The sequence below is a fragment of the Nylanderia fulva genome, unplaced genomic scaffold (genome assembly GCF_048542155.1).
Source record: "Nylanderia fulva isolate GAGA-0341 unplaced genomic scaffold, ASM4854215v1 Scaffold48, whole genome shotgun sequence".
Classification (NCBI taxonomy): Eukaryota; Metazoa; Arthropoda; class Insecta; order Hymenoptera; family Formicidae; genus Nylanderia; species Nylanderia fulva.
This window is the reverse complement of record NW_028190565.1, coordinates 1,250,117-1,276,082: the sequence shown is the minus strand read 5'-3', so window position 1 is coordinate 1,276,082 and position 25,966 is coordinate 1,250,117. Positions and strand designations below refer to the sequence as shown.

Here is a 25,966-nt window from a genome sequence, read left to right as displayed (position 1 = left end):
GCTAGAGGGAAGCGCGGCGATTATCGACCGAGCGATCTAGCGAAATTCTAATAGATATTTATTTTCACAATGGATCGGTCGAGATACACACGTGCTTGCGTGATACACCTGTGTCGTAAAGTAGGAAAAGTGATACGATATCTAGCCGCGTGAATTGCAATAAGACCGAGCGGGCTCTCGAGACGACGCTTCTTTTCCTTCCCTCTCCTCTCTCTCTTCTTCTTTTTCTTCGTACAATCTTTCGTCCCTTCTCTCCCCCACTTCTTTCTCCTCTCTTGGATGCGGCTTTTCTCGGTCGACCGGTCGACTGGCTTCTCAAGCAAGGGGGCGTGCTTGCTCGCGCTCGCATACAACGAACGCGAACGCGAAACTATCTAAGCACGAGACGCAAACGTATTCGTTCTAGTGTGCCTCGTATGCTATTCGTGTGTGGCCCGAGACGGGCCACTTTGTGCCACTCGACGCGTTGTGCGTAATCGGCCAGCAGATCGTCTCTTCCTTTTCTCCGCGATTCCAAGGGTAAGAAAGCTCGCTCGGAAAATATTCGGACGCGTGAGATTGGAATGAGATTGGATTGTCTGTCGCGCGTTCGTGTTCGTGCTTGTTCGTCTCGCTTCTGCCAGGTATATATACGCACGTTATTTCATTATCATTACATCGAAATGTCATTTTATGCGATATTATTTTCCACTATTTATCGTACCATTTTTTTAATTTTTCTCAGACAGATTTATTATTATCCAAGATTTAATTAAGTGTTGAAGAAGATTACAACTTTCTTTATTGTTTATGAACGTGAAGAATGTGCGTGCGTCACGTGTGTGTGTGTGTTGTGTGCGGAGATGTATGTGTGTGATATTAATACATTTAGCGTACTTGGATGATTTCTCTTATTCGTTTCTCTCTTCTACATCTCTATGATTAATATAATTATTGTTCATTAAATGGACAAGAATAATGGACGATATTCAACAAGATGTACAAGTAAAAATTTATTATTATTTTTTTTTTTTTTTATTAATTTCTCTTGATTATAATATATATTTGTTGAAAAAAGTAAAGAACATTACGAACTGTTGTACACACACTCGACACGTGCACACTCGCGTAGACGAAATATACATATATGTATACGTCTCACATGACACATCTCGATTCCAAATTCTTAAATTATTTATTTTGCAACCGTCGCAACATTATTTGCTCAAATAGCAAAAGATTAGTTTATAATAAAAGAGTTAAATACAAAATACACACATATATATATATATATATATATATATATATATATATATATACACTTTTCATTTTTTATAATTAATAAATCTCTCAATTTTCACTGTTGCGAATAATCAAAACGTTAATAACATGTAAATATTGTTTCGTCTTTTTCACGTTCAATTAAATCTCGCTAGCTTTCAGTTTATTTATTATTTAACTGCAAATATATATCTCTCTTTTCTTTCGCAATTTTTTTATCGTAATATGAAATTCAGAAAATATTACACAAAAGTATATGTATACATTTTTAATATAATCACAAATTGAGTATATAATAAAATCTACTGCTTAATTTATAGTATATTGATATCCTCGGGAATATATTTTATACAAGTTACGGATAACGATTTAATGTTGGATAAGTAACAAATTTATATATATATATAAAATGATGTGCATAATTAACAAAATTCGAAGAAATGTTTAGAACGCGCCTACACCTGCACTTATCTATCATTTGTACCATATACAATGCATGTGGTATGTAGATTTAGCTTCCTTCCGATTACATATTTTTCGACATCACAGAATGATAAACGTAAAACACTTCCGCTCTCGTTTTCACGAAAGAATTTCGTAATGCTTCGTATTCAAAGCGAGTTTAAATACCACGTCGTATAATCTTTAACAAAGGAACAACTAGGAACAACGTCTCTATTGTTTTCTAGAGCACATGTAACATGTAACGCGTTGTTTCGAATGTGTAAACATGCGTGTGTGTGTATGTGGGTGAGCAGCAATGTGTTATTACTTATGTGATATTTATTTTTCTTGCGATAGAGAACGAAAAAGCCGGATGGAACAGCAATAAAAGAACCGCGAGATTTCGTTAATCAAAGTTCCTCGAACGATGTGCCATGGCTTCGTCTTTAGGGGGGTCAGGAATGACGTCGGGCGTCTCGTCGCCGCGAATAGTCAACCTGGAATTTCCCCCACCTCCACCTTATCCACCGCCGCACAATCAGGTAAAAAGTTTCAACGGGATGGAAACACATTATATACATATTAATTTTACTAATAATACGTACGGCATTAATTGCGCGTAACAAAAAAAAAGATTGGATAGAGTACAATCAAAGAAATCTCATATGTAATATATATATATACAAGTTGGCAACAATTTTGCACTATTTTTATTTTCACATATTTTTAAACATTGTAATAGTCTTTACCGTAAGCAGTGTAAAAACGTTATTTTTATATCTCGCACGATGCTTTTTTTTTCACAGATATCGCGCAACGCTTTAATGGAACCGGTATCACCAGTGTCACCCATCACGACTTCTCAACAACATCCGCTTCTGGATTATTCGTATACGTACTACCAGTCTGATTCGAATCATTTTCATGTCGCATATCCGACACAAGCGCTCTTGCAGCAACAACAGCAGGAGCAACAGCAGCAGCAGCTACAACAGTTGCAGCCAGTGAGATCCGACCCTTTGAAGAGACACACTTACACAACTTGCTATGGAACGGAAGAAAATATTTACGAAGAGATATCGGAAATCAGGTAAATATTACCGAGATATCTCAGCCATATAAATGGATTATTAACTTCAGAACTTTATTACTTTAACAGAGTTCAATACTTGTTCGACATATTACAAGCGATATTGTCAACGCGATATTCCGTATCTATATTTGAAAATTAGAAACTTTATAATAAAGGAAACATAAATTACACTTGTTTGAAAAATATATTGGCTAACGTATGTTCATTGAGTAAAATTGATAAATAATGGTAAAGTAAATCTCGCAAATGTAAGCGAGTGACATGTATGCGAATAATACAATTCGCACTCTCCCCTGATCCAATGTATCCCCCAGCGGATGCCGGAGATAGCGATTAACTTGCGAGAACAATAAGAAAATAAGTTATATAGATTATGTATTTATCCAGTGTCTTTGACTGGCGCATAAGTCGTTGAAACGCGAGATAAGTTATACGCGCGTTCCAATTGAGAACAGTCGCTAAATACATAATTTGTTTCATATGTTGTCGCGAAGTAGACTACGCAAGATAGCTCCCTGATTTCTGGTAACTATTTCTTCTCGAGAACACGTTTAAATCGATATGAATTGAATTTATACGGATAATACAGTACGACTGATGGAGTTATATTGATATAAGAATGAAATATAATCGGATCGCGAATGAAATTGAGAAATAAATTAAACTAAAATTGTACTCGCTAATAAATGTTTCAGCAAGCAATGTCATCGCGCGTTGCACGGATCGCGAAGGTCACTTGTGGCAGAAGAGGTACGTCGCGTACAATCGCGACATCGACGTGTGCTCGGGGAACTTAACTTAAGCGTAGAGGCAATGTTGATGCCACCTGTGGTTGACAATAACGAGGAACAAATAGCGCAGGAAGTTCATGAAACTTCCACCGATGAACTGCTGCCTTCGACTAGTTACGCTGATGATGTGCTCTCGCGCGGATGTGACATGGACAGTGGTTTCAGTGGGAGCTCTAGCGCGAGTTACAGGTGTGTTGAAAAGTTATATTACGATCGTTGTACATTTACTTGCTTCAATATCATTTGTTGGATTGTACAAAAACGCTATATTTTGAAACAATGCCTAATTTTTCCCACAAGCTTTATATCATTTAAACTTCTCGTATACAGTTTATTTTTGACACGCAGGTCAGGCTTGGGATCTTTAAGAAGAGGAATGGGGAAAACGAGCGGCATGGAACTAATTGGTATTCCACGCAAAACGAAAGCTGCCATGATTTGGAAAAAAGGCTGGAAAGGTTGGAAAAAACTGCATTCCTTTGGAAACAGTAGCAGCAACAGCAAGATCATTGGTGAGTCTAATCGATTGTTTTGGTTTATAACATCGTAAATATATACATAAATACGTGGATTATCCAAATCATCGGTCGTGATTGTTGTCGCGTTTCGTCGTTTCGTAAATGTGATTATCATGCCCGGTAGTTTTCGGATTACGCACGACTATGAATTCGAGTATGAACGATTCGTTACAAATTCTTGATGCGTAGTCTGTCGCGCATCAAGAATGCGAACAACGTATTTTCCCTGACAATGTGTTTCTCAGAAATAAATGAAGGGGCGATGATTTAAGAGAAAAAGATTCACATATGTATTTTACACGTTTTCTCCAAGATAAAAAAATAATGATACAATATTTGAAAAATAGATTCAAAATTATTTTCCGTATATTTTTATTTTAGAGTGTTTTATCGCGTATGCATAGTGGTTCTTTTTATAAAAACACATTGTTCGCGCAGTATAACTCGCGAGTGTTCATATTCGTTTCATGCACTCGCGTGCATTTGGCGAATAAAGTTAATTATTGGTACTTGGAAGAGGTCAGCTGTGGTCACTCGATGGAGAAGCAGATGCGAGATCACGTGAAGTGTCCCCTCCTTTCTTTTCCTCTCTCTTTTCTTTCATTTATGTCATATAAATCTCTCACGCTCTTGTACTCATTCTAATATATATATATATATACCTTTTATTTTTTAGTACAACACGGTTCAATGAACGGTTCCTTAGAAAGAAAAAGAAATGTTTCCTTACTTGCTAAATTAAAGAAGATTATAAAGGAGTTGACGAAGTATTGCTCGATATATTTGCCGTGAAATAACTTTGGAGTATTAATTTACAAATATGTCGTATATAGGTACGATATAAGACATCGAGAAATGTTCCAAAGGATTTCTAAGTTCACAGATTGATTCGAGTATGCAAGCACTTATATGAATTAACACGCATTTATAATTACAATTGCAGACGGTGGCGCCGTCTACGCGATACAGCGACGAGCTAGAATCGATGCTCTCGTAGTTGAGACATGTACCGATTGAGTCGCATTTGTACATTTAAATTTCAAACGTATAATATTTGATCGAGATTCTAGACTCGAGTAAATTACAGCGAGAAATAAATCTTTGCAATGAAACGTCAATGGTAATTAATATAACAATACTCTTTATAATATATGCGCGCGCGTAATACATCTTCCTTGGCACAGATCTCTCTTTATCTCTCCGAACATACACATGTTCCTGTACATATCACATCGCATCACCTGTTGGTCTTTCGAAGCGAGATTATCTTCCTCTAGCTAGAGAAAGAGAGAGGTCTGGTCTTTGTCCTTTCCGCACCGCGCCTCTTCCTCTCTTTTATATTCATTCGCCGTCTGGTCTCGTCCATCTACCTCTACATTTCGCTCCATCTTTTTCTCTCGAGTATACGCACAGGCCCAGCCACAGCTGCGCGAGCGAGGCGCGTCATGTGTTTCACTCTCGATCGCTCCCGTACGTGTATACCTACTTTCTCTCTCGTTTGGTAGCCACGCATTCTTGGCTCGCTCTCGAGTTCCTTCCTCCTCCCCTTCGCGCACCCTTCGGTCTCTCCATTTTCCTATCGCGTGCCCTTCGCCTCTTCTTTCTCCAATCTCTCCTCGGCTCGCGTTCGCGTCAGTGCACGCAGAGCAGAGCGAGCCGGAGCAAGGAGGGTCGGGGCGGAACAGAACGGAACAGACAGAAACACGGAGCGCGGCCATGTTGATTCGGTCCGTTTGCTCGGGTGCCTCTTGATTGCGAAACGCGGCGAGGCGCGTCTTCGTTATCGCTGTATGCCGCGGCGCTGTATTATTAATCGCGGCCGGCGCACGTGCCCGAGATGATTCGTAAAGAATCGCGCGATCGAGATCTATGTGTGTTCACGCAACGCGTGTAATGTGCGAGCGGGTGCGCGCGCCATACAGCGCCCTATGAGTTCGCGTGTTTGTGTTTGCGTTTGCGTCATTGTGTTCTGCGAATACGTTAACTTGCTGATCTGATGGAGTGACAGAGAGAAGGAAAGTTGCACGAGTAAATCATCGCAAGGAACATCAGCCTCCGCGAGATGGAGGAACTGCATAATGGAGTTGTCCTCATCAAGTGTACGTAGGGATTACTCCAAATGCATTTCCTTCTTTCTTGTGCGTGTTTGTTTATATGGGATTCTCTTCATTTCCCATTAAATATTCATCGATACGGCCCGAAATGTGTGTTTATCCATATGATATTCCTTGACATGTATTATCTTGCTTTATCGTGTAACTGTGAGGAAGTATTTTCTATGTTGAGAGAGGGAGAAAGAAGACAGAACCCGCGTGTCCATTAACATTGAAATGGTGGTACAACGGTTAAATTATGCCGACATGTCGATCAAAGATTTCAGTTTTGCCGCGTGCAAAACAAAAATGAGATGACAAACATCACGTGTGTTTGTTTGCTTTTCCCAGAACTATGGAATCATGAATCGAAAGATTACATTCGGAAATAAGATCTATTGATTTTAATTCGTACATTTAAACTCAACAGTGACGTAATGCACTTATTTGTTTACACCTTGAATACAAGTTCGATGATCGAGTTTGCGCAAAACTATTGCGGTGTGTAATAAACTACAATACCTTGCATAATAGTTAACTATTGTAGTCTGGTAATGTCAGTTATCATTGCGTACGAAACGCCCGCTTCGATTGAAAAATCTAACGTTTCATCCGTGCATTAGTCTTGTGAATTCTGTCCACTGTTTAGATTACATCGATAATCGTTTTTTCATTTTGTACGACAGACAAAATTATTATCGATTTATCAAATTTAAAGGGCCACTTTGAACCATTTTTATCTTTATCAAATCTAGCTTTATCAAACGATATATTAATGGATTATGATATAGATAGGGAGCTCTGTAACATAATCCACTAATAGAAAAAAAAAGTTAGATTTTGTTGTTATATCATGAGCGCTCTCTGACCCGTATGTGCATTCGCGGCATGGAAAATTGCTGCGTTACTCGCGCACACTCTGTTGAATGTCGCTGAATGTTGCTGAATGCTGCCGAATGCGAGACTGATGAATATGAGAAACATCGCGAAATCTGGTAACGCTAAAAGCAGGAAAGATGCCGCGCTTTTTTCGTGCCTCTTTATTTCAACAATAAATATCTAAAATAATGTCTATATGTAGGGTACGTAAGACGAAGCATTTTTATAAAGAAATCAATGCAAACGGAGAGAAGATAATTTGTAATTCGATCTAGAATATATTTACTTATACGTGCGGTATAAATCTGTCTAAATAAATAGGTTTGTGTTGTCGAATGTCCGAAGAACCTGCTAGCCGTAGGCGTGCTTTTATCGCAAAAATACATATTGATTGAAACGCTACGTGGACTTTGCAGCGTTTCGCGTTGTTCAAAGCCGTACCACTCGCTCCATATTCATAGCCACTGTAAATAAACTGCTGAAATAGTGAAAGGAAATTGGCGAATATCTCGAGCATAAATTCGCGAGATGCTTGCGCGCGTAGACTAATCGCGTCATTTGCATACTTTCCTACGATTATGATCGCAAAACGCTGCTTTATAAATTAACTTCTTTTCTCTACTCCTTACTCGCGTTTGGCGACTTGAATCGTATATATGAATGAGAAATGGAACAAATAGAAAAAGCAGAACGTGAAATAATTAAGAATTTTAGTAAATTAAATACAAATTAAATTTCAAGAGAAGGGAACGCTAGAAAGAACTAGATACAGATGAGAGGATGTTAAATTCAAGAGATTATAAGTGGGTTTTATTAATATAAAAATCTCGAATTGAGATTTTTTAATTAATTCCTTGGTATCGAGAAAAACTAATCATTTTTAACGAAAAATTAAATATTCCTTGAAAATTGTATAAAGTAATACAAATGAAATGTGAAATGCACCAATTTCGGAGCATTGGAATCAAAAGACAGACAATATGTGAATATGCACGGAGTTATACGGAGAGAATTTTCTCTTAGAATTTACCCTGAAAATCATACTAATCGTGCGGGACAATATACTATTGCAAGAATTTTTCCGATTAATATTTGTCATAATAAAAAATATCAATATCTACCACATACATAATTTTCAGGTATTTTAAGAGTGCGTTAAAGCCATGCAAAGTGCTGTTTCATCGAAATATCTTTTTATTTCGAAATGGCATCTAAGAATTTTTCACGCACAATTGTAACATGGTCGGCAAGGAGCCAGGAGTATTATTATTATTGTCTTATATGAATCTGATAAAATTCTTTCAATGCCATATATGTATATTATCCCACGATTACCATGTGATTTTCAGGGTAAATTCCAACAATAAGAGAAAATTCTCTTATTGTTGAAATGTGTGCACATGTGAGGTTTTGAACCGGCTATATATACGTATTATATATCTACGCACGCTTAGAAACGAGCACATAGGGAGGGAGTCATTCGTCATCCGCCTCTGTTGCACGCGAGCAGGTTGATAGATATACGCGCGGCTCTCCTCTCGTTATTTCCGGAGAAATAGTATCGGTGCGCGGCAGCGTTGTTACGCCCGTTAATTCACGTCGTTCCTGCCTACTATGCATTATTATTATTATTGTTGTTGTTGTTACGTCGCGCGGCATTTCGTCAACGGCACTGCGCTTGCTTTCGTACCTGTTTGGAACCACCTTGGATCTGGGTGCCTGCGTGTAAGTATACTCGGTACGTGTACGCACACGCGTGCCTACCGAAGCGTTTACACGCGCAAATACGTAACGCGATGATGCGTGGGTCGAGCGAAGCCACATATACCGTCGAGTCGAATGAGCCGTATTTTTCCATGTGAAAGTATTGGATAATCAACGAGTAGGCGTATCAGTTTTCGTGTATGATCGTATGGTGACATGTGAGGATTCAAACCGCCAATGCGCGTGTGTGCTTATGTGTGCCATCGAATCATATTGTATAACATTTTTTATTTCCAAGCAGCGAAATAAGACGAGAAAAATGTGATATCCATCGTGATTATACTGTTATGACCTATATGGTTTTGGTTCACAGAACTATGGCGCGATAGCGGGTTAAAAATCGACCTTACGTAATATATAATATATAATATCCGATGATTAGCTAGCGCTACGCATACATGCATACGTCTATGTCTATATTCCTTTGTTTCTTCGAGATAAAAGGTTGACATAGGGATCCAATTTCAGATTGCGTCCGCGTTGATACGACGCGGAATGCGCGTTGGTACTCGTCGATGTCTCGTCAAAGTTTTAAGTATTATCGCAAAACGCTCTTACAGTTGATGCATTTTTATACGTACGCGACGAGAACGTGGGAATGTATAAAGTGCGTCGCATTAACCAGATGATTATCGCGACGTTAACACGTTGGTAACACGAGCGCGCAACGCGCAACACAGCGGAAGGCCCAATCAAACAGACGATGAATAGCAAGGCGACCGACTCGATCTCTCGTATACACGTCCGTGAAAATTTTGTCGTAGACTATATTTTACTCGGCGATCCTTGAATCGTTCTCCCTCTTCATATCGTATATCGCAATCCCGTGATTGAGAGAACAAAATACGTCGAAAAGCATCATCCGTCCTGAAAGAGGTGACGCATCATAGCAAACTATCTATAGTTGGTCCGATGACGCGCGCGAGTACTACTTGTTACAAGTTTTATTATAGATAGATAGATGGTAACGAAACTGCATGTGCAAACTACGCATAAAAAGAGACTTTTTCTCTTCCATCTATCGAGTTGAGCTAGATATGCCAAGTGTCTTGTTGATCTTTCCTCTCAATTGCGAATGTAATTAGTATTCAAGTTTTTATCGGTTCTCTTTCAGACGAACCTCGTTCAAGGTGCAAATCGTGGGATGACGTAGGACCCGGCAAAATGGAAACTGTCAGTGGAAATGCGCGTCATCCCTCTCTAGAGACAAGCAGGTCCAACACGTCCACGCAATCCGCCAGAAGCGAGGACTCTTGGTGTTCGGCATCGGATCACGATATCTCTTCCGATGATGAAAGCGAAAAGAGTAATATCAGTATTAAGTAAGTTGTCAAATCTCGTTATTATAACTCGATCAAGTGTTACGTCCGTGATGAAAATTTGTCACTTGCTCCTTGCAGAAGTAATTGCCAATTGAGAAATACGTTGCAAAAGGCGCGCACGCTTTGCGACCCACACAGGTGGCGATTTCAGAATATACCGGCAAACAGTGCGGATATTTTGGAATCTCCGGGGAATCACGGACGTCTCTCGAGATGGTTCAGCATTCGCAGAGGGTCGACGCATCATTACGATGTAGATTCCTCGGATACCGTATCTTTAACTAGTCCTGTCAAAACACCGCAAATGCCACAGCTTTGCGAAGTAAGCGAGTTGCGTTTTTCTGTAATTTCGATTTCAATTAATCGCGCACGCGCGATTAATTTATTCGAGTACTTATCGGATAATCACTATATTCTAGGTCGACGAAGAGACTAGCGCAATGATACAGTTCCAGTGCGTGCAGCAACGAAGACAAGCTCCACCTACGCTTCCTCCACCACCTCCAAACTTGTCTCCCCAACAATTGAAACGTCGACATATCGTGGCCGCGATAGTACATTCCGAAAACAGTTATGTGTCTACTTTGCAGAGATTAGTAAATGTACGTACATACCGAGAACAATTTCATCCTAAGCGTAAAGGAAGAGCTGCGCGAGCAATTTTCTTTCATACAAAAATTACTCCATTTTCATTTGTAGGACTATAAAAAACCATTGGAGGAATCTTCACCACCTATACTGAGTCAGTCCAAGATAGCGACATTGTTTCATAGACTGCCCGAAATTTTGCAATGTCACACGTTATTTAGAATTGCTCTAGCGGAATGCGTACGATCCTGGGACAAAGACGAAAAGCTGGGAGATGTATTCGTCGCGAGTTTCAGCAAAGCCATTGTTCTTGACATTTACAGCGGTTTTATAAACAACTTTTCTGTGGCAATGGATTTAGCTAAACAAGAATCGAAGAGAAAGACTGCACTCGCAGACTTTTTTAAGGTACCATTTTGATTTACAATTTTGATTTTGTCACAAATTTTAATTTCACAATCGTTGATTTATTTATAGATGTGTACATACATGTATTTATTTTTTCTTTTCTTTGTAGGTGAAACAAATAAGTGCCCACGATAGATTATCCTTCTTTGGTTTAATGGTCAAGCCTGTACAAAGGTTTCCACAATTTATATTATTTTTGCAAGTGAGTTGTTATTAATGAGATGCGAAAAATTACTTTCTCAGCGTCGTCTAGTAGTAATAAGCTTGCGTCTTGTATGTTTAGGATTTATTAAAGCATACACCACAAGGACACCATGATAGAATGTCTCTACAGTTGGCATTAACGCAACTCGAGAGTTTGGCCGAAATGCTAAACGAGAGAAAACGAGAAGCGGAACAATTCCAAGCGTTTAAAGAAATGTTGCGGCATGTTTCCGGAAAACTATCGCATCGTCCGCTTTCTTCGTCATCGCGTTATCTTATTAGAGAAGATAATGTCACGCAATTGGTAAGATTCATCATATTACATCGAGTATTCAAAACACAATACTATTTTATATATATATATATATATATATATATATATATATATTATATATATATATAATATGTATCAACAATAGTAACGAATCGAGGAAATAAGTATAACGTATGCAATTTGTTTATTAGGAATTCAATCAAAACGGCATGATAACGAAATCCAAAAGAAGAAGGTTACTATTACTAAATGATTTAGTAGTATGTGTTTCCGTTACTCCGAGATCGACGGAAGACTTTTCTGGCAACGAACGATTAACGTTGAAATGGACGTATCCGGTATCGGATATCGAAGTACGTATAATATATTTTACATTACATATTGCAATTACTACATTGCACATAGTACAGAATCTTGTTAATTATTCTTACAAAATCAATTTATAGAATGAAAACATTTCTCTTGAAAATATGCATGCGAAATTGATAGAATTACTAATGACGATTTTGTTTTAGATTCAAGATACTAGCACTTCTCCGACTTTAAGTCGATTACTCACCGCTGGTTTGAATAAGGGCGGCAGTTTAAAATCTGACAAAAGCGGTGGTGAATGTGGACAAGCAACTGACGCGGATAATCTCTGTGTAGAAATGAACGATCTTATGCACGATTACGAAGTCATGTCTAGAATAAGTGATTTAGTAGTCCAATTGAAGGGTAGATACGAGGTAAGGACAAAATTTGCCGTTATATGTCTTTTATATATTTTATTTGAAACACACACGCATATGTATATACGTGCACACAAGTCATACTCTTAATAGAAATTCGATGATTGGTTTGTAAACCAATTAATTGGATTGTTATTTCTTGTTTGAATTTAAAGGGAATGACACTTCAGACTACCAAGCAAATTCTGCAATCGATACAAATGTCGATACAACAGAAAGACGAGGATATGGTGTGGGCCGATAGCTGTTGTCTCCAACTAGTCACAAAGCAAGGTCAGATGTATACATTTCAAACGGAAAATCCGCTGGTGAAAAAGGATTGGATAACCGAACTTAGATTGGCGCAATTAGCTTTGGATCCTAACAATTCTCCATCGTGGGAAGTACCTGAACAAGAGCAAAGGCCATCTACGAAAATGCCACTTTTTGTTAGTTCGCAAGCCGTATATCGCTCGCAACATCAGACTGAAGTAAGTTAGTTCGAAAGTATCAAATGTATGTATATATTTCTATATGTTTGACATTTAAATGCAATGTACAACAATAAGCGTTCATATTATTATACACGCAATATCGCAATATGTTTTAATTGCAGGTACGTTGCGGTTGTTATTATTCTATTGAAAATTCACGTTCCACAAGGCGACGCGGTAGGAGTCAAAATTATTTGTGGATATGTACAGGAGACGGCATATCCAGTCATGTAACAGTTTTTGGTCAGTCGACAACAGCCTCGGCGACTAGTTTGAAACGCATAACTACGTTCGATCTGGTCGAAACTAGAGTAAGCGCTATCGAGTTTGTAAAAGGGGTCTCCAATTCCAACGATTTTACCACGCTCGCCAGTGATCTCGTATGGATGGGTACGGATTCTCGGAAAATTATAATTTATGCCGCGACAGAACCTGAAAAAGAGGAAGAGATCGGCAGTTATCCCGTTTCGGGACCTGTAATAGAAATCAAATATCATTGCGACAATGTTTTCGTAGCTTTGGGTATGGGCTTGTTACTTTTGTTTAAACGACAAGTCGATGGCACGTGGTCCCTCAAAGATCCCTTCGTTATATCGCTCGGTAACGATCCTGTTTCGTGCCTAATGCCGATTAATACGTCGGTTTATGCCGCGTGTGGCAAAAAGGTTTGGGTACTTAACGCCACTTCGGGAGACGTCACCAAGAGCTTTAGCGCGCAACACGAACACGTCGGAAATGTGAGACTTATGGCCCATTCTGGGGTCGGTCTTTGGGTTGCCCTTAAAAATTCGAGTACGGTTTGTCTCTATCACACAGAAACGTTTAAACATTTGCAGGACATTAATATAGCGTCCAACGTATTGCGCGTGACAAAAATGAATAATCCTCTCAACACGTGCGGTGGTTCCCCTCTCGCTGTCAATAGTCAAACTGCGGTTACGGTCACGGCGCTTTTAGCGTGCAAAGGTCTCTTATGGGTAGGCACTAATGTAGGTATTAGCTTGACTATTCCGTTACCGCGTCTGGAGGGAGTGCCAATCATCAGTGGTCGCGTCAATATTTCGTACCACGCTCATTTTGGTCCGATTACTTTCTTATTGGCGGTACACAACACGAAAGGCACAATGTATTCTGCCTCGAAGAATGCTCGCGTCAATGATGACGAAAGTGTACCATTACGAACGAAAGATGTCGAACAGAAATCGCGAGATAGAACGAGTTTAGATTCGACTGCGTCGAATAATCTCGCGAAACTGAAGCAACAGTTGACGGGAAGCCCGGTAATGTTGAGAAGAAAGCGAAGCAAGGAATACGAATGCAGAGGCTCGAAGACACTTCCGAAGGGATTAGGATCTGGTTGTGGATTTTTATCGAGCTCTATCTCTAGTTCGCAGAGTTCCGGTGAGAATTGTGACGTTTACGGGCTTTACGGCGAACTGATGTACGTGAAGGATTACGAAAATGAGAACAATTCGGGTATAGATCCTATTTACGAAACATTGAGAAGAAGCGACCCAGAATTGGCAGCCATACCAAATAAAGTAAGCACTTTGGATCGTAGATTGAAAATGAAAATAACTAGGCCTAGATCTCTGGATCTTTCCAACTGGTCGGTAGATTCTCACGCAAGCTCCTTGTACACGTCTTCGGAGGAAAATTTATCTCTAAAAACTGGAAAATTATCGCGTAATAGTAGTATAGCTAGTCGTAACGGTCCTTACGACCTTTCTGCAACCAACAATAGCGCAATGCAATCCGCATTGGAACCAACATCCCCGAGCAATCTCAAGATAAATGGTAAGAAAAATGGCAAAGCGCAACAAATTGAACAACCTAAAAGAACGGTGTTGACGCTAATGGGTGGACGCGGTTACGTCAATTGGAGACAATTACACGCGCAATCCTATATTGACAAAAGTTCGAAATCGACCTATGCGTTGAAAGATCCCAACAGTAATGACGCACATATAGTCTTATGGGAGATGAAATTGTGATATTTGTTCGCCTTAGACTTATCGTTATACATCAATTATTGTATCACAGAAGTAAAACTTTGACACTGATATCTATGTGCATCGTAGTATCAGAAAATAGGACCAAAAGAATGCTTTAGATAAGATTATTCTAATGAGTTGTATTTAGGACTGTCAGGCCCATGACATGATTTAATTAGAATCGTGGCAACCGAGTATCTGTATCTTCGACTATATACATATATATATAATGACATTACAATTAATATACAAATTGCTATACGCGAATTATATATTATCTTCTTAGAAGAATCGAGAATGCTAAAAGAAACCAATGTCTAATTCGAATATTTAAATATTAAACGTTTCTCGTATACATAATTGATATTGTTTTATAGGAGCTGTTTACTTACGCGTTATCTTTTAAACAAACAACTTTTCTAGCAAAGGTTGACTTTATTAAGTAAACAAATTAAAAATATATATCGCGTTGCAATTTACGATGAGATTAGTATACACTAGTAAGTAAGCAACAGATACTCTTGCCTTTCAAAAATGAATGCTTCCATTGCATATGGACTATAGTTATGCAATAACGTTACGATGCGATATTATGTACAATGTATCGATACAGTGTATCGTTTCTAGATATGAATCATTCAAAATTTATACCTGCTCCAGGGTATATCAATTGATGAATCTCGTTAGTGTTTAACGAAACGTGTGATAAGTCTTAAAAATGGTAAGAAAACGCACAAAAACAGGATTACGCTTAAATGTGAAAACGTTTCCTATTGTTATATTTGTCATGCGAATTTTTGCTACAGAAATATTATGTTTACAGAGTGCGTTTATTCAATCTCGTTAAAATTAATAATAGATAAACCATTGAAATCGTTGCTCGCATATATGAAACTAAAATTCAAATGGTTGATTGGGTCTGGATTATACGTAAAAGACATGTGCAAAATATTTACATGCATTGTGCATTTACTTGTTGTATTTTACTGCGTGTGTTATAAGCTATCGTAACGTACATTGATTTTGGCAAAAATTAGACCCACTGAAAACTTGTCTGGACATTATTTGATTTTAAATATTTTTTTTATATGCAGTATTTGTTTTAAAATGTGTGTGCGCGCCCGCAAGCGTGTATACGTCAATTTTTGGTTTTAAACGGTAATTTTTTGCATCGTCCTTGGCCGAGATTTAAATGTAATATTTCAACAATTATATTTGCCGTTTGAAGCTATAATTGGCAATTACGAGTCACGCATAAAGTTATGGGTAAATTACCAGCAAGCTTAACAGACGTGTCGTTTCGATATTCGATAAATGTGTTTATAAAAAAGTTTCATAATGCGCGTAATGCAAATCGACGCAATCTAACGCATTTACATGATTTATATTGGTATAAAAATTAATTTTTCGTTGGATAAATCTATCACGTTAATCTGTATTTCTTTAAAGTAATTTGAAGACATTTATATTTACAATATACCAGACCCGAACAGCTACTTAGAATCTCGTTATTTACAAGTTTTATAAAGGCACGATCCACTAATATTGACCGCGCGAATAGAAATTAAAATCTCTTTCATTTAACAATTACTAAAATTCAAAAACCATGAGTGCTTACAAAATCTCCAATTATCGCTTTCTTCTTTATAGTAATATTTTGCAACAAATAATTATGGAAGTCAATATTTATTAAAATTTTTCTCAAACAATTTCTTCAAAATGAATTATAAATTTCTAAATTCTCCGATGAATGAAAACTTTGTTTGTTAACAGTTTTCTGGACTCAACTAAATATATAATTAAACAAATAAATAGATTTATATATATATATATCTGTTCATATATGATAAAACATTAATTAGTAATGGCAATTTTGCATTTGTTGTGATAAGTATTGAAAAATTTATAGTTACAGTTATTAATGAAAAAATATATCCAAATTTTTATAAGATGCTACCCCATTTTGATACGATCGAATGAAGAGAGTGCCAGAAAGTCTATGTACATATATTTCGCAAAATAATAATAGTGTATGAAATCGTTAAATAGATTTATATTTTGTACACTAATTCTGTTCGAATATACATGATTTAATTTTATATTTATGCCCCCAGTACGCGCGTTAGTTGTATACAATGAAACTTTACTATGTATTTATTACTTGTAGTACGACGTTGTGTCATTGCGTTATAAATAGAGAATCTTGTTATTTTGCTATCGAAAAGAAAGCAACGGTATAATATACTTTTTTGTTCATTGTAACTTTATATAGCTACATTAAAACTCTAGTTCTTCAAGCGAACAAAATATCTTTTTCTCTATCCAACACACGCAAATACACACAAAATGTACACAATATATACATATATATGTATTGAGCACGCAGTTGGTTATACAAAAATCGGATAATGTGCAAAAGATGATTCGAGTGGAATGCAGTCAGGCGATACAATATTGCGGTATAAAATGCAATCCAATATATTATAATTTCTAATATTATTTGTACAATTTTTTTTTTAATATAATGCGTTTAATATCAACTGTCCTTTAATACTTCCTTCAAAATAGATCCCGTATTTCTGGCCGGAATAAAGTCTGGAAATGTTGGAAGAGCAACGTTGGGCAATAACAATGTGGATTGTGCCGATGATGAAGACTGTTGTTTGTTATATCCTGACCGCGACGAAGACTGCAATTAAAACGCATAATGAGAATGTTTTTACATGAGAAGAATCTCGTCACAGCATATTGTTGTTACTCACTGAATTCACAATTGGCAAAGGTGGTAGCTGAGGCTTCGGTTTAGATTCACTTTCTAGAAATCTCACAAAAGCTGTCGATAAAGACGCTTCTTGGTACTGCAAAATATGTAAAATATGTATCATGACGAAACTGCAATTGTTTGAACTGTCCAATTATAAGATTCAAGCGATACTGATAAATTAATCGATATTATAGTAAATTAATCTCTATACCTTTGAAAGCGTACTACCACTCTGCGTCGTCGCGATGTTCGAACCAGTTTTTTCCTTTTCTGAATCGGTGAAATTCAAAACATTGGCAAAGACCCTGAGTATCGCAGATTTGTCCGATGTAGTCGAGGATAAATAACCCAAGAGAAGATTTTTAATAAGAATTCTGTAAGAAAAAAAAATTATACTCATAAAGTTATTTATGCTTGTTCATTTATTTAGAAATAGATTTTATTTACTCACTTGTCAATTTTTTCCTCATCGTGCTCCATGGTCTCTTTTACTCTTTGCTCGGCACAATTTAGCGATGTGGTCAATCGTGCAACTAGAAACGAATATAATATATATTGTCGACATTAATATACAATAATTGTTTTTATTTTTATTCCGAGAGAAAAATAAAAAAAAAGGAAAGAATTTATAGTAATCAAATCCATTCGCATATATATATGTAGAAGATTATATATATATACTCTTTTTCATTTTTGAAAAATCTTTATATGGAGTAGAATGAATTTTCATAAAAATGTAGGTATGTGTGAGTGTATGTGTTTATATGTACGATGCTTATCGAAGCATCGTTTATGCAAAATTAATATGAGTTGTATGTACATCATGCGCGATCCATCGTTGATGAATTGGTAGTTTGAAAAGACACGAGCGTAAGTATAACACAAGTACTGGTTGCCTCGACATCACACCAGTACCTGATGCAATACTCTCGCCTGCGCCTTAATTACTCATGCTGCATTCTTCGTTTATCATGCCGTTCTACGAAACTAAAGTCGCGCGCATGCCACTAGAATTAAAGAAGCGTTTCAATCATTATTTGTACTCCAATTACGTATAGCAGAGTACGTTCAAACAGAATATATTTCCAAGACAATGCGCACGCACACACACAATATTATATATTGCAATTCTATATTGTATATGTATAAAAAATGTCAAAATTTACACAGATTATAAATTGTACGTAAAAACATATTTTTACAAGAAAATATATATATATGTATATGTATGCTATCGAGTTATATTACAGCCGAAGAGAAATGATCGATTATTTGAATTGATATTAAGGAAAAATAATTTTTTGACTGATCAAAAGTTTTCGTTAATTTTGACGAATCGTGGTAACGAGTGGGAAACCCCACGAGGTAATATGAGCTTTTTGTACTTACACGCTCACAGTTACCGCATGAGATTACCCACGTCATCGCTACCAAGTTAGGATTATACACGCGTTTGTTATTATATATATTTATATATTTATATATAGTAGTTATACACTCTATAAAACAATACATATTTTAATATGTTAAAAATGTTAAAAATTTATATAATAATGCAATCTACTTGAAACTATAATAAGTAGAATATATAAGAGAGATTTTTGTGTTATCTATTCGTATCTCGATTTGCCTATTGTCAATTCTTCCATTTCCAATCTCTGTTATCATTTAGAAAAGTTTTCACATATTTTATCGAGAAAACACTAGTTGAAGGTTTTTTGGTCGATCAAAGAATCAGAAATGGAAGCAATGGCAATTATTTAGAGACGCAATGCAATTCTTATAATATACATATATTAGCACACGATTACGATCGTTTTGCGCTATTCTGGTGTATCGACTTTTTAAATATATATCGTCATTAATACAATTAATTATGAAAACTACAGATAGCTTTCAAAGTTTAATTGCTGATAATTTGTATTACTCGATACATTCTTTTCTGCTATCTCTCGTGCATGCATTCCAATATGTATATATAATATATGGTCTCATCTCGTAATCTTATGAATTTCAATCAATCAAAAAGATAATACCTGCTACATATGCAAGATCAATTCGCTAATACGATATATCTGCATAGATATAAGATATAAATATAATCATTCGCATACAATTGAACTATAATAATAATTAGTTGCGAAATATAATAAGAAGACATAATGAAACGATGACTGATTCAATCAAATTGGAAAAACAGGCAATAAAGATAATTCGTCTCAATCATTCTTATACATGTAATAGAAAGAAAAAAGTGCAAAATTAATATGATTGTTTTCAAGTTCCTGGATATATTTTTTTTTCCATTAGGAATCACCAAGAAAATGTAGTAAAGTGCAGAAACGTAGTACCAGCACCAGTGGCAATTGCATGAATCAAAACCAATACGTGATTTGTGAGTATGCAAAGGCGATGATCCAGTTCGTAGCCAGATACCAGCAAGAATCCTGGGCTATTGTCACAATCCCAGAATTACCAGCTGATATTTGACTACATCACCAGATTAAATACGTGTTTGCTTTCGCAGATTAGTCACAGAACGCGCACACATTGATCATTTAACACTAGAATTCGTTTGTGTCTCAATAATGCACTCATATATAGTGTATTTTTAATCACATGTACGTATATGTGTGTGTTTGTATGTGCAAAGAGTGTATATATATATAAATATAATTATATATTTTAATAATCAATTTTTTACATTTTTTTACATGTTGTGTATGTGCCTGCAAATGCGTAGCTTTATGTTATTTACAAAAAAGAAGCAATATACAAGATTATAAATTATATATATATATGGTTGATATAATTGATTCAGAAATCTGCAGAATAAAAATGTAATAATGGGTTTTGAATAGTGCGTATATTCGAACATTACCGAGATATTGTGGCAGCAGCTGCTAAAATTTTATTACATCATCATCATCATCATCATCATTATTATAATTAAAAAACACGGAATAGAATTTTTCTCTACATATTGTAAACTTAATTTTGCGAAATAAATTTAGCACATATATTTATAATATTATAATTTATAATACGACTCTCTATATATTATATATAGGTATTTTGATAGAAGAATTTGTAATTATATATGAGAAAAGGTTTATATACTCTATATATTTATAATATTTATAATTCTTAAGATGATATTGATAATCGAACCAATTTTTATCGGCGATTTTATTCCGATATGCTTTTCATCTCTCACATTTCACCAACCAATTGCAATGGATTAAAATAAAAGCACAAATATGTAAATAAAATAAAAACATGCTCGGCTTAATTAATATTTTATATCACAGTGAAAGAAAAACACTTCAAGTTATTTCTTGTGATGTGAATAAAACGATGCGATTTAATTTAAAAACACTAATCATGCTATAAACAAGAAACAAAATGCAGGCAGCATATATTATATATATAATAATTTTTGAAAATGATTACCTTCTTCGTCGAGTCGCTCGATTTGATCATCTTTCTTCTCAAGCTGTTCGCTCAGTCTCGAGGCAGCTTGCAAGCATTCTTTAGCCTCGGATAATTGTTGCTGTAAATACACGTATACACGTGCAATAACTTATGAGCAAAGGCAACTTTAATAAGATTATTATGCAAATACACAAAAGATAAAGACAAACCTTAAGAATCGAAATTTCATTTAGAAATCCATCTTGTTTCTTATATGCTTCATTGAGCTGAGACCGAATTTTTTCCGTAGCTGACTCAATGTCGCGTTCTTTTTCTGAAACGTTGATCGTATCATCAATATTATATAGTATATATGAATTAGAATTTAAATATAATTATGACATTTGTGGAAGTATCTTTTACAGGGACGCACATAGTTTTTCTTTTTTCTATACCTATATACAAGAGAGATGTGTGTGTGCATCGTAACAGCGAAACATAAAATTGGTATGCGTTAAAAAGCTATTGCTCACCTTGTTGAAACTGTTCCAAAACTATTTGCAAATTTGTTAAAGAGGCAGATTGTAGTAGAATATTGTCTTCTGCAGCAGATAATTTTGTCTGTATATGATCTCTCTGTTGAGTAATCAGAGCTATTTGTTGCTGCAACGTTTCTACCTGCTGATTCGCCCGAATATTTGCCGATGTGAAAGCCGTTGAACTACTCTTTACTTTCTCTTCAGCTTGCAATAATTTCGCCTCTAATTCTTGATAATTTTTTTCAGCACTTAGAGCCTCGTCTGTATAGCTCGATTCCATTTCGACCAAATGCGTCCTTAGTCTTTCTAATTCTTTAACAGAGTTAGCTTCTCTGTTTTGACTCTCGACGAGCTGGTTTTGCAGAATTCTATTGTTGGACTGTTCTTGCACCAAAGCCGCTTCTAATGCGTCACATTTTTTCGTCAGAGCCAAAATTTCGGCATTTTTTTCATCCTTTTGCCGTTCCTCCAGATTTGCGTCTTCTCGTATTTTATTCGCTGTTTGCTCTGAAATTAAGTTTTGGATTTGAACCGTTTGTTCATTCACGCGTTGAATCAACATTTGAATTTCATTCTGATATTGTAAACTTTCATTATGTTTCGCAGAAATAAGTTGCTCGAGTTCATTCTTCTGATTTCTGATTACGACAAGTTCGTTGGAAGTTTGCGCGATAGTAGTATTCGCGCGATCTACTTCGGCATGTAAAATGCTTATCGCCTGATCTTTTTCTCGAACAAGATGAGAGAGATCCTCAATCGTCTGTTTAGTCATCTCTGCCGACTCTTTACTATTCTCAATAGCAAGTTGTAATTTGCTACGTAATTCATTAATTTCGCTCATCAGGTGTTCGTTGAGTGCTTTGATGGCATCCTTCTCTTCGTCGATAATCGATAAGAATGTTTGTTGGTCATTATTATTCGATGTATCTTTTGGCACTAAATCTTGCTTTTCCGCTTGTATAATGTTTTCCGTTTCTAAACCATTTAAATTATCTGCAACAGTTCTTGAAAGTTCTTCCTGCAATCTTTTATTGGCTCTATCTACGTTTGAAGATATCTCTGGCGAAAAGTCTTCTCGAGATTCCAACAACTGCGTTTCTTTAATACGAACAACTTTTATTTCTTGTTCTAAAAGCTTACATTTGTTTCGTAGAAGACTCAACTCTTCAACTTCTTCCATGCTTATCACTAATTGTGTTTGAATATTTTTCTTTTCTAATTCAACTTGTTCATACTGCGTTGTTAAGATACAATGTTCGTTTTCCAATTTCGCATAATGTTGCTGCGCCTCGTACAATTTATTCTTTGTCCGAGTCAATTCTTCTTTGTAGATCGATTCCTCCTGTTTCAAATCTTCATGTTCTTGCTGAAGCAACGACATCTCAGTATTCAACAATTCAATCTTATCCAATGATTCATCGTGCGTAGCAGTTAATTGCTCCGACAGAGATACATTTTCTTTAATTAATCTATCATTATCTTGATATAATTTTGTAACTTGAGATTGTTTCGTGTCCATTTGAATCTGCATTACTTCTAATTCCTTTTCCTTGTGTAAAATATCATTCTCCAACTCGAGTTTCTCGCGATTAACTATGTCGAGTCGTTCCTGTAAATCGCGTAATTGACAATCATTCTCTTCTCGTAGACTACATTCTCGCAAAATTGTGTCATATAATTGCGAATTCTTCTGTGACAAATCTTTATTCTCGTCTGCCAATTTATCTACAGCATCCTGCTGCGACGATGCAAGATTATTTTCCGACAATTTCGTCTTGGATACACTTTCATGATGGAGTTGTAATTGCTCGATAGACCCCGCATCTTCGTTGGAACCGTTATTCTGTTCTAAACATGTTGGAAATTCGATGTTTTCCTGTATAAATGAATGATTTGCTTCGCGATTTAACATTCCCTCATCTTGGACAGCGTGCGTCAAAGTTGTGTTTGTTTCTCGTATCGTTTCGTTTTCAGCCGAGAGTCGTTTCACTTCTTCCTGTAAAGATTCAACTTCCGTTTCTAAGGAAACTACTCGTTCTTCGCTCGCTTCGGGAATAGATGGTAAACTCGATTTTAAAACTTGATTTTCCAACAATAACGAATCGATGTGAGACTGCAATTCCTCGCATTCTAGTTGCAGGCTGTCTTTCATTTCGTTGGTCTCCTTTAAATCTCTAGTAATCTCGGTTACTTTCCTTTCTAAAACGTCTAATTTCCATCTAGTATCGACGTATTGTTTCGCGATGGCTTCAAAGATGGATTCTCCCGGCTCGATACTGCTTATGGTATAGTTTTTCAAAATCATCTTAATTTTCTGAGCAATATCATCGAGAATACTTGTTTCCAGCACCACATCGTCTCTTTGCAAAGGAACTTTGTCTAAATTGTCTAAATTATCGGTCTGAACAAATTGATGATGGCTCGTTTTGGTATGAGCATTTTCATCGAGTTTCACATCGTTGTTACGAAATTCGATTATTTTTTTCTGGCATTTGTTGTAATCCATGGAAAGCTGCTCGTACGAGTTTTGCAGAAAACGATGCTTTTTATTAGTTTCTTCTCTGAGCGACAATAGTTTTTCTGCGCAAACCGAAATTTATGTTACTATAGTTTTTTTTTTAAATTGTAGGAAATAATAGCGATAAAATTAATAAATAAATAAAAACTCTGAGATAGTAGCTGAGCTATAAAACAAAAATTACTACTATTACTTACCGATGGATTGCGAATGTTCTTCGTCCAATTTTTCCATAGCTTCCAAAAGATCTTTATTTTCATTTTGGAGTTCCTCTATTCTTTGCTGTAATATTATTTCCCGTTTATTGATCGAAAATTCTTCAGTCGTATCGCTCGATTTATTTTCTTGCACACTTGCATTATCCAAATGATGTCTCATAGTTAAAGTGTTGTATTCGATACCATCGACTTTCTCGAGTTGATCATTGGATTTTTCATGATTTTTTACCTTCTCGCGTGTCTCGCTTTCGATTTGTAAAGCTTTCAACGCTCCGCTGACCAAATCAAATTTCTCACGCGAGTTTAATTTCGATATTACTGAACGAAAGTCATTGATAAGACTGGCTTCATCCAGTTGGATATGCTTAGCATTTCGTTCTGCTTCTCGAGTCTAAGAAAACGTAAAATATCGATTTTGAATAGTATAAAAAAAATTATATAACGTTGATCGAGGCAACATTATTCAAAGTAATTGTAAAACGAGAATTGTTTGCAGCATGACATTAATTAATGAAGAATAATTTCAATAAAAGAAAAAAAAATTGAAAAAAAAAAAAACATTTTATTCATAACAGAAATAAACGATAATAATAGAATAACAGCTCTAACAAATATATTAATTTCGAAAAATTCTCGTGGAATTATTTAAGTACTTCTCAAATTAAAATATTGAATTAAACTGTTCCTTTCTCTATCCTCTTAAAAAAAGAGTGTATCTCTTTATGTTTCTTAAATAATGTAACTTTATGTTTTATTAATGACTGGTGTTCTTACACGAGAATCAATTTCTTTTCATCACGATTTTGAGCTTTTTTCTATTCATAATCATCTAATTTGTAACTGAAAAATGTTCCAGATGTTGTACATTGATATACTGTGGTACCTTTTCTTCCATTTGTATTATACGATTCATCATATCTTGTTTCGCTCGTACGACTTCAGCCTTTTGATGTCCATCGGAAATGTCATCTCTCAAGGACGCGTTGGTGGTCACCTGTATTATAATTGTTTACGCAAACTTATATTTCTCAAGAGAGAGAGCGAGAACGATTCTATTAATAACAATTATTACCTTTTGTAGGTGTTTCAACTCGTATTCTAATTCGCGGACTTTCACGGTGGCTTGAGCCAATTGTTCCTGTAGCTGACGTACATTCTGAATCTTTGCGTTTCGATTGTTGACGCACGAGGGATCGCAAAAGACGCCTTCGGTTTCATCGATATGATTTGTATCCTTCTACAACAAAAGGGAGATACGTTCACATCTCTCGAGTCTTTTTCACGATTTGCAATTCAAACTGTTGAAAAAAAAAAAAAGGATTCCCTTTCGATTTCGATCAATTTTAAAAGTCAATTCGTAGCTAATTTGTCTAGTCACGCATAGATCTTGCGTTGAAAAGTTTACATAAATGTGCACTAAATAATGAAAGGAATTTGGAAAAATTAGATTCCTATGTGATAAAAGTTTTCCGCTTGTCTTTAAAATGAATTCTTAAGTGGAACACGTTTGGATTCCATCGTGGATGCTGGACGGAAATCTTTCCTCGGTAGATGAACGATACACGAAATGCTAATGGATACATAGGTGTTATACATACGGCCCTGCGACTCGGGAATAGCATATTTTACTCGATCTTGATAAAATGGAGATTTTTATCAGGCATACTTCATCCAAAT

At 36.1% G+C, this 25,966-nt stretch overlaps 2 protein-coding genes across 6 annotated transcripts in view; one reads left to right on the top strand and one right to left on the bottom strand.

The window, feature by feature from the left end:
* Positions 1-67: 67 nt before the first annotated feature.
* On the top strand, positions 68-17,376 carry LOC114938677 (rho guanine nucleotide exchange factor 10). 5 transcript variants are annotated; one of them, XM_029312698.2, is made up of 15 exons: positions 68-519; positions 2,062-2,246; positions 2,511-2,794; positions 3,493-3,777; positions 3,937-4,100; positions 9,957-10,164; positions 10,243-10,486; positions 10,584-10,766; positions 10,864-11,160; positions 11,270-11,362; positions 11,444-11,668; positions 11,830-11,991; positions 12,154-12,366; positions 12,525-12,839; positions 12,965-17,376. In XM_029312698.2, exons 2-15 carry the CDS (start codon positions 2,139-2,141, stop codon positions 14,834-14,836), a joined length of 4,653 nt encoding a protein of 1,550 aa, XP_029168531.1. In that variant the 5' UTR covers positions 68-519; positions 2,062-2,138; the 3' UTR covers positions 14,837-17,376. The 5 variants fall into 5 exon arrangements, with proteins under 5 accessions (XP_029168531.1, XP_029168530.1, XP_029168532.1 ...); XM_029312697.2 differs by having other exon boundaries at positions 68-623; XM_029312699.2 differs by lacking the exons at positions 68-519; positions 2,062-2,246; positions 2,511-2,794; positions 3,493-3,777; positions 3,937-4,100 and adding an exon at positions 5,701-6,205.
* LOC114938679 (uncharacterized) overlaps positions 16,870-25,966 on the bottom strand; it is a 21,173-nt gene continuing 12,076 nt past the window's right edge. The window contains exons 4-13 of the mRNA XM_029312701.2: positions 25,362-25,526; positions 25,173-25,283; positions 24,269-24,680; positions 21,548-24,133; positions 21,245-21,348; positions 21,054-21,153; positions 18,052-18,133; positions 17,812-17,974; positions 17,599-17,694; positions 16,870-17,525 (exon numbers count right to left, since the gene is read on the bottom strand). Coding sequence (XP_029168534.1) covers positions 17,373-17,525; positions 17,599-17,694; positions 17,812-17,974; positions 18,052-18,133; positions 21,054-21,153; positions 21,245-21,348; positions 21,548-24,133; positions 24,269-24,680; positions 25,173-25,283; positions 25,362-25,526 — 3,972 coding nt within the window. The 3' untranslated portion in view covers positions 16,870-17,372. The remainder of the gene's footprint in view (positions 17,526-17,598; positions 17,695-17,811; positions 17,975-18,051; positions 18,134-21,053; positions 21,154-21,244; positions 21,349-21,547; positions 24,134-24,268; positions 24,681-25,172; positions 25,284-25,361; positions 25,527-25,966) is intronic.

Coding starts and splice junctions, on each gene's coding strand:
- LOC114938677 (XM_029312698.2), top strand. CDS start 2,139: ATGGCTTCGTCTTTAGGGGGGTCAGGAATGACGTCGGGCGTCTCGTCG. Junction 10,165..10,242: donor AAGAGTAATATCAGTATTAA/GTAAGTTGTCAA, acceptor TGCTCCTTGCAG/AAGTAATTGCCAATTGAGAA. Junction 10,767..10,863: donor CTTTGCAGAGATTAGTAAAT/GTACGTACATAC, acceptor TTTCATTTGTAG/GACTATAAAAAACCATTGGA.